This window comes from Pongo pygmaeus, chromosome 19 (assembly GCF_028885625.2).
Source record: "Pongo pygmaeus isolate AG05252 chromosome 19, NHGRI_mPonPyg2-v2.0_pri, whole genome shotgun sequence".
Lineage (NCBI taxonomy): Eukaryota > Metazoa > Chordata > Mammalia > Primates > Hominidae > Pongo > Pongo pygmaeus.
The window spans coordinates 62388412-62406699 of record NC_072392.2 but is presented as its reverse complement, the minus strand read 5'-3'; the positions used below and the strand labels follow the sequence as shown (position 1 = coordinate 62406699).

At 38.1% G+C, this 18288-nt stretch overlaps 1 protein-coding gene across 1 annotated transcript in view; it reads left to right on the top strand.

Moving 5' to 3' along the window:
• ANKFN1 (ankyrin repeat and fibronectin type III domain containing 1) overlaps positions 1 to 18288 on the top strand; it is a 361962-nt gene that overhangs the window by 170726 nt on the left and 172948 nt on the right. Inside the window, exon 4 of the mRNA XM_054457189.2 lies at positions 2716 to 2850. Within this exon, the coding sequence (XP_054313164.1) occupies positions 2716 to 2850 (135 nt within the window). The remainder of the gene's footprint in view (positions 1 to 2715; positions 2851 to 18288) is intronic.

Sequence of the window (18288 nt, the reverse complement as noted above, 5' to 3'; positions counted from 1 at the left end):
CAGAGAACAAAAAGGAAGAACATCCTGTAAAAGTGCTAGGAAGTGGGAGACAAAGTAAGAGTGTGATCAATATGGGCTGAGATTAATCCAGAAGGATTAATTAGAGGAGGCAAGCCTTCTGTGGATGGTCACTTGGCAAGAAACATTAGACATACCAAGAGAACTTTAAGGTTCCTTTCAATTCTGAGACTCCATTTCCCATTATTACTTGAGGTGATTTATGTATTCATTCAATAAATACATGCTAAGCACTTCGACAAAACATCAAATACTTATCGAATGCCTTCTATGTGCCAGGAACTCTGCTAAACCCTGGACATACAGCAGAGAATAAGAGACTTTGCACTTAAACTCTTACAATATAATGGGGATGACTGATGCTAAACAATGAAGTGTAATAAAATATAATGGATATAATGATGGCAGAGTATAAGGTGTCGTGCTTTCAGACCACAGAGCAGGGACCCTAACAGCCTAGGGGCTAGAAAAATATCTCTGAGAGTTGAGGTTTAAGCCAAGATTCCAAGGCTGTACAGGAGTTAGCCAGACATAGGAAACTGAGCATCCAGGCAGAAGAACACCCATCATATTTGATGATCTGGTATTCAGAAAGAATATAGCATGTCCAAGGAACTAAGAGATATTCAAAAAAGCTACAGCATGGAATGCAAATAGAAAGGTGGTGAGAAATTAGGCTAGAGAGATAGGAAGAGCCAGAATATGGGAAATTTTTCTAGGGTATGTCAAGGAGTTTATACTTCATCAATAGGCTCTAAGTAACGTTAAAGTATGTAGCACAATGAATCTAACCTACTAAATACTTACTAAATGTCTATTGAAGAGTAAATTAATGAATACATGGATGAATTAATGAATTTCCTTTGCAATAAACATGGGCTTTTTGACTCCACTTGAGTATTTGCTCTAGAAAGTGTTGCTACTATTATCAGAGGTACTCTCCCCTTAGGTCTGCCTGGCACGTGTAACTCATGACCCCTGTGAGGCAACCCCCTAACCTTAGTAGAGTTACTCAGTCACCTAGCTTACCACAGCAGATGTAATTCAAGTAAGTCTGCATTCAAGCCAAAATTTTTCTAGATGAAACGGTAAAGTTTTACCTGGCAATCATTTTGGCCTAAGCTGTGCAAGAGAAGCCGGACTCTCTTAATCCTTGATGAAAAACATAGCCCTCTAAACCTCAAGGGCATGAATATTCCTAAATTAGATTATTCATAGCAATGCTTCCATGGACAAATAAATCCAAGGATAGAAAGTGATAGTAAATGTTCAAAAGAGAGATTTTGCCTTTTTAATAAGAAAAGAAAAAGTAAGACAATTGTTAAAAGCTAAACCAAGCTCTTCCTTTGGCCACCCAGGTTTTATGAGTCACTGAGCCCTGCCTCAGGTCAGAGCTCCAGAACAGCCACCTGTTGGGGGTGAGCGAGCTATCAGGGGGAGATAATGTCTCTAGAAAGGGGGAGAGTTTCATGAATACAAGATGTCATTTCCAGGATTCTAAGCAATTACCAGGCCAAAGTTTAACTCTCCACCCTCTTGTTTATGATCAAGAGACTTTCTCCTGACTTGCTACAGAGTCTCATTCAAAATTTGAGAGTTTATTTGGCTCCAGGTATAAATAACAGACTAGTCAGTGCCTAGCAGAAGAGTCCAAAATTACTCCTGAAGTCATCACAGCAGCTAAACATTCATTTGGCAGAGAAAGAATCAGAACAGAGCTTTAGAAAGATTCTTAATGCTGTTGTTAGTGTCACTGTGTGTGTGTGTGCATGTGTGCAGTATTCATATGTGCTATCAATCGGCAAGTCCCACCCCTCAACATAATAAACAGCCTGTGAAGGTCATTTGCCATTTTATTTCAGTGAGAGCCATTAAAAATGCCTACATATGCAGCTTTCTAGGAAATCTATTTGTGTCTTTCATTAGTCACGTAAAGCACAATGCTGTGAAAGGAGCCCGGTATACCCATATGTGGCTGGCACAGAAGCAGCACTGGAATCTTCTTCCTGAGACTGAGCCTCTTGCTGTCCTAAGTCCCACATCTGCTGACTACTTTCTCAGAACCCGCTCAGACAAAATCCCAAACACAGCTTCAGCAGCCCTGACTGGATTTAGAGCTTTCTTAAGATGCCCCCGCTAGCTCCTGCTAGGAGCTTATAAGGAATTGCGCAGGTGCCCTGTGGTGAAGGGATGTGACGGCCACTTGTGTGCTTCTGGTCCCAGACGGCTGTGGAAACAAGGGGGCATCTGGCCCCAGAAGGGCTGTAGATCATTTGTACTCACAGATTGCTGGATGAGCTCTTGGATGCCAGACAATATTTCTTTCCCTGCCGTTGATGTAGTGACCCACTGCCCCTCTGCTCACCTCTGAGTGACAGTCGGTTCGGATTCAGTCTTGTTTGCTATGAAGCTAGTTGTCTCCACAAGCCGTTTCAAATGGTCCTCACGGATACAATAGGCTAAGCACACACTGAAGTCATGGTATCCTTTTACTACACGCACACAAGCTACAGGAATCAAGCCTTCCCCGGGCTGCAGTGTAGAGAATACACCTAGCCTCTGAGCCAAGCTGTTTACCTCTCCCTTTCTCTCCCTATGCATCATTTGCTCTTTTATTTTGCATTAAGAGCAGCTTCATGATCATGGATTTCGGCTCTTGCCTGTAGTGATCCTGTTCACGTTTTATTCTTTACACAGAATAGGAAGGAGGTTCGCTTGCTTTGCACAGAGGCTGAGCCACAGGAGAAAGCAAAGCCAATGTGATTTATTGAATGAAAGCACTGGACAATTACCAACAACGTGTTCCTCTGCTGCCTCAAACAGCATAAACTGGTAAGTCAAATTTACTGTTGTATTTCTTCATGTGAATATGGAGCTTTCTTAATTACTGATTATTTTTAAATGTGTATATGTTGCTGTGGCTTAAATGATACTTAAAAATCTGCATCTTCCAAAGTTAGCTGCAGGTGGTCCATGAAGAATACACACAAGCACACACACACACAGTGGTCTGCAATTGTATATACACGTCCATGTGGAGAGACAGGATGGGGGTAGGGAAGCCCCATTTCTGATAATTGGGCAATTTGTTTGCAGTAAGCTTAATCACATTAAGTGCTTGCATAACTGATTAGCATTAGCTATGAAAAATAAATTACTGTTTTGTTGTATAAAATCATTTTCCAGTCAGGTTCCTGAATACCTAACAAAACACCTGTTGGGTCAGGTAAAGATGGGTTCCATCGTGCTGATAATCCTAAATGCAAACCCAGATATATTACTGTCTTTAATCCAATTTTCAGACTGGGCAAGCAGAGTGGAATGCCAGCACTCTGTTCATCCTGGGTGAGTGTGCCCATAAATAACATTATGACTGTGATACTGAGGATATCTGCCAAGGGAATCAATGGACATATATTTAAATCGTTGCCTGATCCACCACTACTTTTGCATCTATATTATTTAAGTCTTTTCTTTATTTCATAAAGATATGGTTGCTGAGGTGCACTGGGTTCAAAGTGGGATGTTCTAACTATCCAGTTACCCGTGCTGATCATTGGCCTGGTCACGGCCATCAGGAGCTCCGCTGATAATCAAGACTGAGTTTGCTTCTGTACTGGGCTCCAAAAATCCACATACTCACTTGGTTTCTTCATTTCCTAAATAAGAGATAGGCCAACCTCAGCAGAGAGAGAAAGTGAATGTAGAAAGATATTGCTTTTCTTACCACCATCCCCACCCCCACAAGTCTCCTTAGTCTTTTGTTTGCCTGGCTACCCCAAGGCTTTATGGCAGCACCAATCCATCTCTGGTGAACTCGGAGTCCATATAAGTGTCATATAGAGTTTAATGTCTTTGGTGCACTCTATCTGCAGTATGTCACTGGCTGTTCAGACTGTTCAGACAAAGTTGTGGCCTTGGGTGTGACAAAGATGAATGATGTTAGAACAATGAGCAGCATGCTTCTCTAAATAAAAACCAAAGTTATGAAACTGGAGAGATGGGTGAAGTTCTGCCTGGTGGAAAGGATCTCCAAGCCACTCAATCACAAGAGCCAAGGTCATTCTCCCAGGTGATTTGGCTATTTTACAAATGATGACATTCTAATGCAAGAAGACTGAATTGCCCACTGGTTACAGGAATGGTGAGATGTCAGGATAGTTGCATATTTGTGCTGGTTCCCAGATTAAAGATGTGTCTTTTGGAAATTTCCTTAGCCTCTGTGGATCTCTGTTCTGCCATTCCTTCTATTCCTAATTGTTTCAAAGAAGACATGCTAAGCTCAATTAATGTATTCGTGAGATACTACTTTAGGTTCTTTTGTTAAATGATGAACTAGGTATTCAAGATCATTGTTCATGTACTTTAATCCAGGGGTCATTCATCTGAAATACACAGATGAGAGTTTATGTGAGGATGAGAAGATATATGTCCCTTCCCTCATCTAAGGGATCCAGAACACTCTGAAGGAAGCATGATCACACTTAGGGAATTAGAAGAGGAGAATGGAGCTGAGCAGTGATGTTAAAAAAATTCAAATTCAAATAAATAGGTCATGTAAATAAACAGAATTTTTAAAAATATTGATTAGTGATAACTGATTTGCTATACTTACGACCCCAAGATCCTAAAGATCATTAGTATTTTGAAACAAACATGGAAGTATTTTTTTCAGAGGGTAGTTCAGATATGGGTATAATCCATGTATAGAACTTATGTCAACTTTCAGTTGCTCAAATTGCTCCTGTTCCCATGCATATCGAATTAGCAGCTGCAAATGTACTATGATTTGAGAAGCTCTAGAAGGCTTATTTGCATCCCCCAAAATTTGTCCCATCTCTTAGTATTAGGGCACCTGGAATTCTTTCATCAGAGATTCAATTAAGTATTGATGTCTTTTATAAAATTCAAACATTCCTAGGGGAAATAGTAAAGTAAGCCACTGATACTTTATGATAAATAAATGTATTAAATTGTTTCTGCTTCAAAGTTAACCCAAAGGATGTGGAATTAGTATTCCATTAATTATTCTGCTTTGTATTTGCTTCATACCTGTCTCTAAGCACTTCACTTATAATTATTATTTCACTCTTCATCAGAAAAATAAGTACCCTTAGGGCAAGTTATTTCCTTCTTTTATGGATATCTGGATTAGACAATACCATCTCGATTTCCTATGGGCTTTTGAGAGTCACATTGTGGAAAGCCAAACTCACTATCTTTTCCCTTTCTAAACTCACTTCTCTGCCTATGTTCCTTTAAAAAAAAGTGGGGACGGCAACCTATCATGCACCCAGTCAGCTAATAAGGCTCACAGAATTTATCACTGGGTTTCCTGATCTCTCTAGCCCCTTCATCCAATCACTAACAAAATTTAGTCTATTTTATTTCCTTCATCTTCTGAATCTGTTGAGCCCACCCCATCCCGATTGCCACAAGCTTTAGTTGAAGTCACCAGCACTCATGGGGTAATTTTTTAAGAGTTCCATACTTGGTTGTCCCCCACCACTGTTCCTACATCCCTCCCCTTTCCAGCAATCCTCTAGCTGCTACCAGAGCAATTCTCTAAAAAAGCAAATCTCAATTTTTCCTTCAAAGTCTCCAATGCTGCCCCGTTGGGTACAGGTTAAAGTCTATGATTCTTATCATGGCATGCAAGTCCTTTGGTGGTCTGGCCCTGCTACATACATCTTTAGGCTTCTTTCCAAAGGTCCTGGCGTGGTTGATGAAATGTACCACTGTGAGTGTCCGAGCCCAGAAAAACTTCATGGGGACCCTCACCGGCACTGACTTAACAGTGACACCATGATGTTTCCCATCTCTATAGCCAAGCTGAACTATTATACCTAGAATGCCCCTTTTCCCCTTCCTGCTAGTTAATTCATCATTCATCATTCAAAATCCTTCTCAGGCATCACCTTCTCTAACCCATTTTCCCACCACCTCTTATCTGATGACCACATCCTGTCACACAGAAAGTTCATCACTCACCCCTCTGTGCTACTTCTGTGTCTTAGGTTTCTTGAGAAAAGTGTATAGAGGTTAAGATCTCAAATCTAGACTCATACTACCTAGGTTTGAATCCCAGATTTACTACTCTTTAGTAGTGCCTCAATTTCTGTCTGTGTAAAATGGAGATAATAATAGTCATTCCTTCACATGGCTATTATGGGATTCAATAAGTTGATACATGTAAAAACACTGCAACACACTGAATGCTTATGTTTCTCTGAAAGCCAAATGTTGAAATCTTAACCCCCAAGGTGGTGGTATTAGGAACTGAGGACTTCAAGAAGATATTAGGTTGTAAGAACCCTGCCCTCATCATTGAAGTTAGTGCCCAGACCCAGAGAACTAACTAGTTCCTTCTACCATGTGAAGATATAGCAAGAGGGTTCTGTCTTTGAACCAGAAATTCAGCCCTCACCACACATCAAATCTACTGGTTGCCTTGATCTTGGATTTTCCAGTCTCCAGAACTGTGAGAAATAAATGTTTGTAAATAAATATTTGTGAAATACAAATATTATTGTAAACAATAAATGTATTGTTTACAAGCCGCCCAGTTTATGGTATTTGGTTATAGCAGCCTGAAGGAACTAAGACAGGCATTATTCTAAATAGCACCTGGCTCATAGAAAGTGTTATAGAAGTGTATTAGTCTGTTCTCACGCTGCTACTAAAGGAAATGTATAAAGGAAAGACTGGGTAATATATGAAGTAAAGAGGTTTAATGGAATCACAGTTCTACATGGCTGTGGAGGGCTTACAATCATGGCAGAAGGCAAAGGAGAAGCAAAGGCACATCTTACAGGGTGGCAGGCAAGAGCACTTGTGCAGGGGAACTCCCATTTAAAAAATCATCAGATCTCATAAGACTTATTCACTACCATGAGAACGGTATGAGGGAAACCGCCCCCATGATTCAATTATCTCCACCTTGCCCTGCCCTTGACATGTGGGGATTATTACAATTCAGGGTGAGATTTGGGTGGAGATACAGCCAAGCCATATCAAGAAATATAAGCTAGTATTATTAGTCCATAATTTCACATACCACACTATTTCATAGCTATGCATTTGCATAACTGACTTCCTTTCTAGCATATGAGCTCCTTGGGAACAGGTAGGGTAACCACTCATTTCAATTTGCCTAGTATTTTCCCTGTTTTAGCTCTGAAAGTACTGCAGTCCTGAACAAACTAAGACAGTTAGTTACCCTATGTGGGATACTATCTTACTTTTTAATCCCTTGGGTCTATCACAGGATACACAGGTTACAAAGTAGATCATCCATAAGTATTTGTTGAACTGTAGAATCAATACTAATCATCTTTCTATTCTCTTCTTCATAAACATATGCTTTCATACTTCAAAAATAGTGTTCCTCTTGCCAAGGAGTTACTGCTGACTTTTCAAAACTTATCACTTAATATATATACATTAAAGTGCACAGGAACTAGAAAGGTGGCTTCCACTCTGCATCATCATTGTAATAGGATTGGCCACTCTTTAGCACTCAAAGACACACCTGTTATGTTAACAGCAGGTGGGAAATGGAAAGAGTCTAACTTTCTTTTCTGCCTAGTGACAGGCAGGTTGAAGCCTTAAGGTCCCCTAGTTCACATCACAGCTAGGAAAGCAATCTTTTCCCAGTCAGAAATGTCCCTCTCACTGACTATATCTGTCTACCCACCTGTCAAGCATGGTTAGAACTCCTCTTTTGAATATGCTGTGTCTTACAGCTGCTTCTCATCCAGACTGACTCAGACCTTTTGTCACAGTACAAATATGCTGAGAAAGTCCCACAACCAAGCTCCAGTGAAACATGAACTCTGGAGGTGCCAGGACTCACAACATGACAGGAAGTCTTGACTTCAGAATCAAGATCTAGGGAGATGAAGCTGACAGGCAGCCAGATCGAGGTCCCTTAGAAATAATAATAGCAGAGTTGTTATAAGTATGGACTTTGGAGCCAGAGTTCAAATCCTGCTGCTCAATTTACTGGCTGTAACATCTTGGACAGGTTAGCTAACCTCTCTGGGCCTCAGTAAAATGATAATATAGTCAAAGCAGCTATTTCCTCAGAGAATTATTATTATATCTTGTTTTAGCATGTACAAACAAAACTTAAGGTAAAGCCAATTGCAAATTATCTATTGGGTATTGGGAGATACAACCTCAGGGCATCAAGAGTGAAGAAAAAAGGGAAGTGAGTCAAAGAAGAAAGGAAAACAAAGGTGGCTGTAACTGAAATAGCAATTGCTTCACAAGAAAACACATCTTCTTGTTCTTTTGTATGTGTTGGCTTCCAGGTAGCCCTCAGAACAGTCTACAGCAAGCAATAGAGAAGAAATTATCTACTGGCTACTGAAAGTCTCCTGTGTCTCACTGGTCCAATTTTCTCCATTTTCGGTGGTGTTACTCAGTCTCTTAGGGTAGCCACAAGCGAAGCTAAGGCCTCCATGGGTCTTGCTGGGTCAGGGCTGCTGCAGCTACTGTCACAACAAGCATGATGGAGACCGTGTCAAAACACGCCCTCTACCTGAGACAGCTGGTAGTGTTAGGAGACAGGATGGTGGCGGCAATCGAGGCTCTCTGCTTATGTAAGCAGCAAAGCCCAGGGAACAGGTGCTTGTGAAGCCAACATGAGGAGGCTCCACTCTGCACAGGCTACTCTTCCCATTTTGGACCTGCATTCTCCAGGCTACTGTACTATTTTTTTCCTATGTTTTCTTCTAAACATTTTATAGTTTTAGCTTTTACATTTAGGTCTAGGATGATCTATTTCAGGTTAATTTTTGTATATGATGTGAAATAGGGATTGAGGGTTTTTACATTTTTCAGTATGGATATACCATTGTTCCAGTACAATTTGTGGAAAAGATTATCTTTTTTCCTATTGAATTACCTTGACACCTTTTTCAAAGATGAATTGATCATATACATACAGGTTGTTTCCTGGCTCTGTATGCTGTGCCATTCATCTATATTTCTATCTTTATGATATTGTCTTTATCTATACGGCTATCCTTAATCCAATCCTATATGTCTTAATTACTGTAGCTTCATAGGGAGTCTTGAAATCACATAGTGTAAGTCTTCCAACTTTGTTCTTCTTTTTCAAATTTGTTTTGGCTATTTTAGATCCTTTCCATTTCTATAAAAATTTTAGAATCTGCTTGTCAATTTCTACTAAAATTAAAAGCCTGCTAGGATTTTGATTGAGATTGCATTGAATGTATAGGTCAGTTTGGAAGAACTGACACTTTAACAATACCTATTCTTCCAATCCATGAACAAGGTGTATATATATATAGTTCTTCTTTAATTTCATTATTGAATATCATGTCATGTTCAGCATCCAGGCTTTTCATAAGTAGATTTTTATAGATTTATTAGATTATTCTATGTAAACTTTCATGTCATCTGCAAATGAAGGCTATCTCATTTCTTTCTTTCCAATATATAGGTCTTTGACTTATTTTTCTTGCCCTACTTCACTTGCTAGGATGCCCAGTACAATAGAAAAAGTAGGAGTGGACATTTTTGCCTTGTTTCTGATCTTAGATAGAAGAGCTTAGTCTTTACTCATTAAGTATGATATTGGCTATAGGTTTTAAAAGATTCTTTTAATCAGGTTGAAGAAGTTCCCTTATGTTCCTGAAAGATTTTTTTTACCATGAATAAATGTTGTATATTATTAAATCCAATTGTTTTTTTGAATCCATAGAGATGATCATATAGTTTTTCCTCCTTATCCTCTCTTTTAATGTATTAAATTACATTGACATTAATGGGTAGATAAATGTTATACTAACCTTGCCTTCTTGGAATGCACCCTGCCTAGTCATGATGCATTATTCTTTATGTAATATACATTGCTGGATTTAATTTGCTAACGTTTTTTGAAATTTTTTAACACCATGTTCATGATAGACATTGGTCCATACCTTTTTTTTCATGTCTTGCCTTTTTCCTGGTTTTAGTATCAAGGCAGTACTAGCCTTGAAAATGAAGCCAACATTTTGGAAGAGTTGTATGTCGAATTGGTATCGTTCCTTAAAGGTTTGGGAGGCTGTAACATTTAACATGACATTTATTAAAGATTTTAGGATAAATTATTAGCATACAGAAAAACAAAATGTAAAACTAGAAATTAACATTCCCATAAAACGTGGTCTCCTAGCTAATATCTCCTAAAGCCTGGTCCTATAGCCAAGTTGTACAGACCAGCCCACCTTTGACCAACCGTGTGTTTCCCTCTCTTTGGAACTTGGGTCCCCTACATCTTTATTAAGGAAGAAAATGATACATCTTCTTGCTTAAAGCAAACCCCATGGGATTTAATTTTTTATTAAATATTAAGTATTCTTAAATTAAAATAACATCTAACAATTGAATAAATAGTGGCATATCCATACAATGGAATACTACTCAGCAATAAAAACTGAAGGACTATTGACACAAAGAGTATAGATGGATCTCAAAATGATTATGCTGATTTAAAGAAGGTGGATTTTTAAAGTGTGCATACTGAATATTCCATGTATATATTCAAGAAAATGAAATATGATCTGTAGTATCAGAAAGAATGTTGATACTTCCCTAGAAACTGTGGGGGCAGTGAAGGGATTTTAATCAGGAGAGGGGGGAAATGATTACAAAAAGACACAAAGAAACTTTTAAGGATAATGTGTATGTTCGTTATCTTGATTGTGACAAATAGTTTCATGAGTGAATACTTATGTCAAAGCTAATCAAATTGTACTTTTTAAAACATGCAGTTTATTTTATGTTAATTATACCTCAAAAGACCTGTTAAAGGATAATAACTAATATTTATTGAACACCTATTTTTTCAAGCACTCTGCTAAACAATGTATATGTATTTGCTCATTTAAAATTCTGATATCCCTTTTTGGACAATACATGACTATTACTATTAACATGAGGAATAATGTTAATTATGAGGAAATTGAGGTTCAGGGAAGCTAAATAAGTTGCTCAAGGTCATATAGTTAATAAGTTAAAAAGCCAAAACATAAAGTTCGATCAGCCTTATATCAGAGCCATGCTTTTAATACTGTGCTTAAAACCACCATAAAGAATGGAATAAAATATCCTGAATGGTATTGCCTAGGTTTTCTTCTAGGGTTTTTATGGTTTTAGGTCTAACATTTAAGTCTTTAATCCATCTTGAATTAATTTTTGTGGAAGGTGTAAGAAAGGGATCCAGTTTCAGCTTTCTATATACAGCTAGCCAGTTTTCCCAGCACCATTTATTAAATAGGGAATCGTTTCCCCATTGCTTGTTTTTGTCAGGTTTGTCAAAAATCAGATGGTCGTAGATGTGTGATGTTATTTCTGAGGCCTCTGTTCTGTTCCATTGGTCTATATCTCTGTTTTGGTACCAGTACCATGCTGTTTTGGTTACTGTAGCCTTGTAGTATAGTTTGAAGTCAGGTAGCATGATGCCTCCGGCTTTGTTCTTTTTGCTTAGAATTGTCTTGGCAGGGCAGGCTCTTTTTTGGTTCCATACGAACTTTAAAGTAGTTTTTTCCAATTCTGTGAAGAAAGTCATTGGTAGCTTGGTGGGGATGGCATTGAATCTATAAATTACCTTGGGCAGTATGGCCATTTTCACGATATTGATTCTTCCTGACCATGAGCATGGACTCTTCTTCCATTTGTTTGTGTCCTCCTTTATTTCATTGAGCAGTGATTTGTAGTTCTCCTTGAAGAGGCCCTTCACTTCCCTTGTAAGTTGGATTCCTACGTATTTTATTCTCTTTGTAGCAATTGAGAATGGGAGTTCACTCATGATTTGGCTCTCTTTTTTATTGGTGTATAGGAATGCTTGTGATTTTTGCACATTGATTTTGTATCCCAAGACTTTGCTGAAGTTACTTATCAGCTTAAGGAGATTTTGGGCTGAGATGATGGGGTTTTCTAAATATACAATCATGTCATCTGCAAACAGGGACAATTTGACTTCTTATTTTCCTAATTGAATACCGTTTATTTCTTTCTCTTGCCTGATTGCCCTGGCCAGAACTTCCAACACTATGTTGAATAGGAGTGGTGAGAGAGGGCATCCCTGTCTTATGCCAGTTTTCAAAGGGAGTGCTTCCAGTTTCTGCCCATTCAATATGATATTGGCTGTGGGTTTGTCATAAATAGCTCTTATTATTTTGAGATACATTCCATCAATACCTAGTTTATTGAGAGTTTTTAGCATGAAATGCTGTTGAATTTTGTCAAAGGCATTTTCTGCATCTTTGAGATAATCATGTGGTTTTTGTCGTTGGTTCTGTTTATGTAATGGATTACGTTTATTGATTTGAGTATGTTGAACCAGCCTTGCATCCCAGGGATGAAGCCAAATTGATCCTGGTGGATAAGCTTTTTGATGAGCTGCTGGATTTGGTTTGCCAGTATTTTATTGAGGATTTTCGCATCGATGTTCATCAGGGATATTGGTCTAAAATTCTCTTTTTTTTTTTGTGGTGTCTCTGCCAGGCTTTGGTATCAGGATGATGCTGGCTTCATCATAAAATGAGTTAGGGAGGATTCCCTCTTTTTCTATTGATTGGAATAGTTTCAGAAGGAATTGTACCAGCTCCTCTTTGTACCTCTGGTAGAATTCGGCTGGGAATCCGTCTGGTCCTGGACTGTTTTTGGTTGGTAGGCTATTGATTATTGCCTCAATTTCAGAGCCTGTTATTGGTCTATTCAGAGATTCAGCTTCTTCCTGGTTTAGTCTTGGGAGGGTGTATGTGTCCAGGAATTTATCCATTTCTTCTAGATTTTCTAGTTTATTTGTGTAGAAGTGTTTATAGTATTCCCTGATGGTAGTTTGTATTTCTGTGGGATCGGTGGTGATATCCCCTTTATCATTTTTTATTGCATCTATTTGATTCTTCTCTCTTTTCTTCTTTATTAGTCTCGCTAGTGGTATATCAATTTTGTTGATCTTTTCAAAAAACCAGCTCCTGGATTCATTGATTTTTTTGAAGGGTTTTTTGTGTCTCTATCTCCTTCAGTTCTGCTCTGATCTTAGTTATTTATTGCCTTCTGTTAGCTTTTTAATTTGTTTGCTCTTGCTTTTCTAGTTCTTTTAATTGTGATGTTAGGGTGTCGATTTTAGATCTTTCCTGCTTTCTCTTGCAGTCATTTAGTGCTACAAATTTCCCTCTACACACTGCTTTAAATGTGTCCCAGAGATTCTGGTATGTTGTGTCTTTGTTTCATTGGTTTCAAAGAACATCTTTATTTCTGCCTTCATTTCATTATTTACCCAGTAGTCATTCAGGAGCAGGTTGTTTAGTTCCCATGTAGTTGTGCAGTTTTGAGTAAGTTTCTTAATCCTGAGTTTTAATTTGCTTGCACTGTGGTCTGAGAGACAGTTTGTTGTGATTTCTGTTCTTTTACATTTGCTGAGAAGTGCTCTACTTCCAACTATGTGGTCAATTTTGGAATAAGTGTGATGTGGTGCTGAGAAGAATGTATATTCTGTTGATTTGGGGTGGAGAGTTCTGTAGATATCTGTTAGGTCCACTTGCTGCAGAGCTGAGTTCAAGTCCTGGATATCCTTGTTAACCTTCTGTCTCGTTGATCTGTCTAATATTGACAGTGGAGTATTAAAGTCTCCCATCATTATTGTGTGGGAGTCTAAGTCTCTTTGTAGGTCTCTAAAGACTTGTTTTATGAATCTGGGTGCTCAGGCAAGGACTTCCTGACTACAACACCAAAAGCAATGGCAACAAAAGCCAAAATTGACAAACGGGATCTAATTAAACTAAAGGGTTTCTGCACAGCAAAAGAAACTACTATCAGAGTGAACAGGCAACCTACAGAATGGGAGACAATTTTTGCAATCTACCCATCTGACAAAGGGCTAATATCCAGAATCTACAAAGAACTTAAACAAATTTACAAGAAAAAAACAAACAACCCCATCAAAAACTGTGCAAAGGATATGGACAGACACTTCTCAAAAGAAGACATTTATGCAGCCAACAGACACGTGAAAAAATGCTCATCATCACTGGCCATCAGAGAAATGCAAATCAAAACCACAATGAGATACCATCTCACACCAGTTAGAATGGTGATCATTAAAAAATCAGGAAACAACAGATGCTGGAGAGGATGTGGAGAAATAGGAACACTTTTCCACTGTTGGTGGGAGTGTAAACTAGTTCAACCATTGTGGAAGACAGTGTGGGGATTCCTCAAGGATCTAGAACTAGAAATACCATTTGACCCAGCGATCCCATTACTGGGTATATGCCCAAAGAATTATAAATCATGCTATATAAAGGCACATGCACACGTATGTCTATTGCGGCACTATTCACAGTAGCAAAGACTTGAAACCAACCCAAATGTCCATCAATGATAGACTGGATTAAGAAAATGTGGCACATATACACCATGGAATACTATGCAGCCATAAAAAAGTACGAGTTCATGTCCTTTGCAGGGACATGGATGAAGCTGGAAACCATCATTCTCAGCAAACTATCACAAGGACAGAAAACCAAACAGCGCATGTTCTCATTCATAGGTAGGAATTGAACAATGAGAACACTTGGACACAGGGTGGGGCACATCCCACACCAGGGCCTGTAGTGGGGTGGGGAGCTGGGGGAGGGATAGCACTAGGAGAAGTACCTAATGTGGGGGAGGGATAGCACTAGGAGAAGTACCTAATGTAAATGATGAGTTAATGGGTGCAGCAAACCAACATGGCACATGTATACCTATGTAACAAACCTGTACGTTGCACACATGTACCCTAGAACTTAAAGTATAATTTTAAAAAAGAAGAATGGAATAAAATGTAATGATAGACTTCAACCTGCAGGTTTTTCAGTGAAAATGGCTAATAAAGAATGCTCTTTTAAGAGTGATATCCCAGATTTAACACAACAGATACAGTTTCCTTGTCCAGTCTTTTTAAAGGACTCTGTATTTATTTTACCCGCCGTATATTTATTTAACACTTGAGTATTTTTTTTTTCAGTTCAGTTTAAAGTTGCAAAGAGTACTGTTGCTATCCATTTCAACATACTCTTATGGATGCTATAGAGATTACATGATGTATTATTCAAGATCCCAGCAAGAATCATATAGTGCATTCAAACAGAAGAACAGAGGGGAGGTTACTAATAAGAACACTTACAAAAGAATGGGCAAGTTAGTGAAAACCAGTAAGGAATGGTAAAGCCTGAAGGGACAAAAGGAGGAGCAATTTCTGTAATGCAGAGGAAATAAGTTGTATTGAAAGGGATACCCCCCAGATGAAGAGAGGTAAATATCATTACCTTACTCTCCAATTTCCAGCCAGTGCCTCCCATTGGGTGTGCAATATCAAGGCTTCTAATCCATGAACAAAGAATGTCTTTCTATTTGTTTATATTTTTCTTAATTTATTTCAATGGTGTTTTGTATTTTCTGAAAATTAGTTTTTTTACTTCTTTTGTTAAATTTATTTCTAAGTATTTCAATCTTTTGATGCTGTTGTAAATTAAATTGTTTTCTTTATTTCATTTCCATTTGTCATTTAAATCAGAAAGGAGAAAAAATACAAAAATAAAAGATAAGTTTATGCTCTCCTTATATTTATACTGTATTTTATATTTGTCTGTATAATTTCCTTCTCAATGCTTTCTCTTTTTTAACTTTGGTTTAAGTTCAGGGGTACCAGTGCATGTTTGTTATATAGGTAAACTTGTGTCATGGGGTTTTGTTGTACAGATTATTTCATCACCCAGGTATTAAGCCTAGTACCCATTAGTCTTTTTTCCTGATCCTCTCCCTCTTCCTATCCTTCACCCTCTGAAAGGCCCCAGTATCTCTTGTTCTCCTCTATGTGTCCATGTGTTCTTATCATTTAGCTCTCACTTATAAGTGACAACCTGCAATATTTGGTTTTCTGTTCCTGTGTTAGTTTGCTAAGGATAATGGCCTCCAGCTCCACCCATGTCCCTGCAAAGGTCATAATCTTGTTCTTTTTATAGCTGCATAGTATTCCACGGTATATGTGTACCACATATTCCTTATTCAGTCTATCATTGATGGACATCTAGTTTGATTCCATGTCTTTGCTACTGTGAATAGTCCTGCAATGAACATATGCATGTATGTCTTTATAATAGAATGGTTTATATTCCTTTGGGTATATACACAGTATTGGGATTGCTGAGTCAAATGGTATTTCTGTCTTTAGGTCTTTGAGGAATCACCACACTGTTTTCCACAATGGCTGGACTAATTTACACTCCCACCAACAGTGTATAAGTGTTCTTTTCCTCCACAACCTTGCCAGCATCTGTTATTTTTTTACTTTTTAATAGTAGCCATTCTGAGTAGTGTGTGATGGTATCTCATTGTGGTTTTGATTTGTATTTCTCTAATGATTAGTAATGATGAGCTTTTTTCATATGATTGTTGGCTGCATGTATGTCTTCTTTTGAAGAAAAAGTGTATGTTCATGTCTTTTGCCCACTTTTTGATGGGGTTGTTTGTTTATTGTAAATTTGCTTAAGTTCCTTGTAGATGCTGGATATTAGACCTTTGTCAGATGTATAGTTTGCAAAAAATTTCTCTTTTTCTGTAAGTTGTCTGTTTACTGTGTTGATAGTTTCTTTTGCTGTGCAGAATCTCTTTAGTTTAATTAGATCCCACTTGTCAGTTTTTGCTTTTATTGCAAGTCCTTTTGGCGTCTTCATCATGAAATCTTTGCCCATGCGTATGTCCTGAATGGCATAGCCTAGGTTGTCTTCTGGAGTTTTTTTTTATAGTTTTGGAATTTACATTTAAGTCTTTAATCTATCTTGAGTTAATTTTTATATATGATGTAAGAAAGGGTTCCAGTTTCAATCTTCTGCTTATGCCTAGCCAGTTATCCCAGCACCATTTATTGAATAGGGAATCCTTTCCCTATTGTCTTTATCAACTTTGTCAAAGATCAGATAGTTGTAGGTGCATAGTCTTATTTCTGGGTTTGCTATTCTTTTCTATTGGTCTATGTCTCTGTTCTTGTGCTACTGCCATGCTGTTTTGGTTACTGCACCCCTTTGTTATAGTTCAAAGTTGGGTAGTGTGCCACCTCCAGCTTTGTTCTTTTTGCTTAGGATTGTCTTGACTATTCGGGCTCTTTTTTTGGTTTTATATGAATTTTAAAATAGTTTTTGCTAGTTCTGTGAAGAATGTGAATGGTAGTTTAATAGGAGTAGCATTAAATCTGTAAATTGCTTTGGGCAGTATGGCCATTTTCACGATATTGATTCTTCCTGTCCATGAGCATGGAATGTTTTTCCATTTGTTTGTGTCATCTCTGATTTATTTAAGCAGTGGTTTTAATTTTCCTTGTAGAGATCTTTCACCCCCCTAGTTACCAGAATTCTGGGGTATTTTATTCTTTTTGTGACAGTTGTGAATGGGAGTAGATTCCTGTTTTGGCTGTTGGCTTGACTGTTGTTGGTATACAGGAATGCTAGTAGTTTCGGCACGTTGATTTTGTATCCTGAGACTTTGCTTAAGTTGTTTATCAGTTTAAGAAGATTTGAGGCTGCGACTGTGGGATTTTCTAGATATAAGATCATATCATCTGCAAACAGGGATAGTTTGACTTCCTCTCTTCCTATTTGAATGCCCTTTCTTTCTTTCTCTTGCCTGATTGCCTTGGCCAGAACTTCTAGTGCTATGTTGAATAGGAGTAGTGAGAGAGGGCATCCTTGCCTTATGCCAGTTTTCAAGGGGAATGCTTCTAGCTTTTGCCCATTCGGTACAATGGTGGCTGTGGGTTTGTCATACATGGCTCTTATTATTTTGAGGTATGTTCCTTCAGTACCTAGTTTATTGAGAGTTGTTAACATGAAGAGATGTTGAATTTTATCAAAAGCCTTTTTTTATCTATTGAGATAATCATGTGGCTTTTTTTCTTTAGTTCTGTTTATGTGATGAATCACATTTATTGATTTGCATATGTTGAACCAACTTTTCATCCCGAGGATGAAGCCTACTTCATCATGGTGGATATGCTTTTTGATGTGCTGCTGGATTCAGTTTGCCAGTATTTTGTTGAGGATTTTTGCATCAATGTTCGTCAAGGACATTGGCCTAAAGTTTTCTTTTTTATTATATCTCTGCCAGGTTTTGGTATCAGGGTGATGCTGGCCTCGTAGAATCAGTTAGGGAAAAGTCCCTTTTTTGCAATTTTTTGGAATAGTTTCAGTAGGAACGATACCAGCTCTTCTT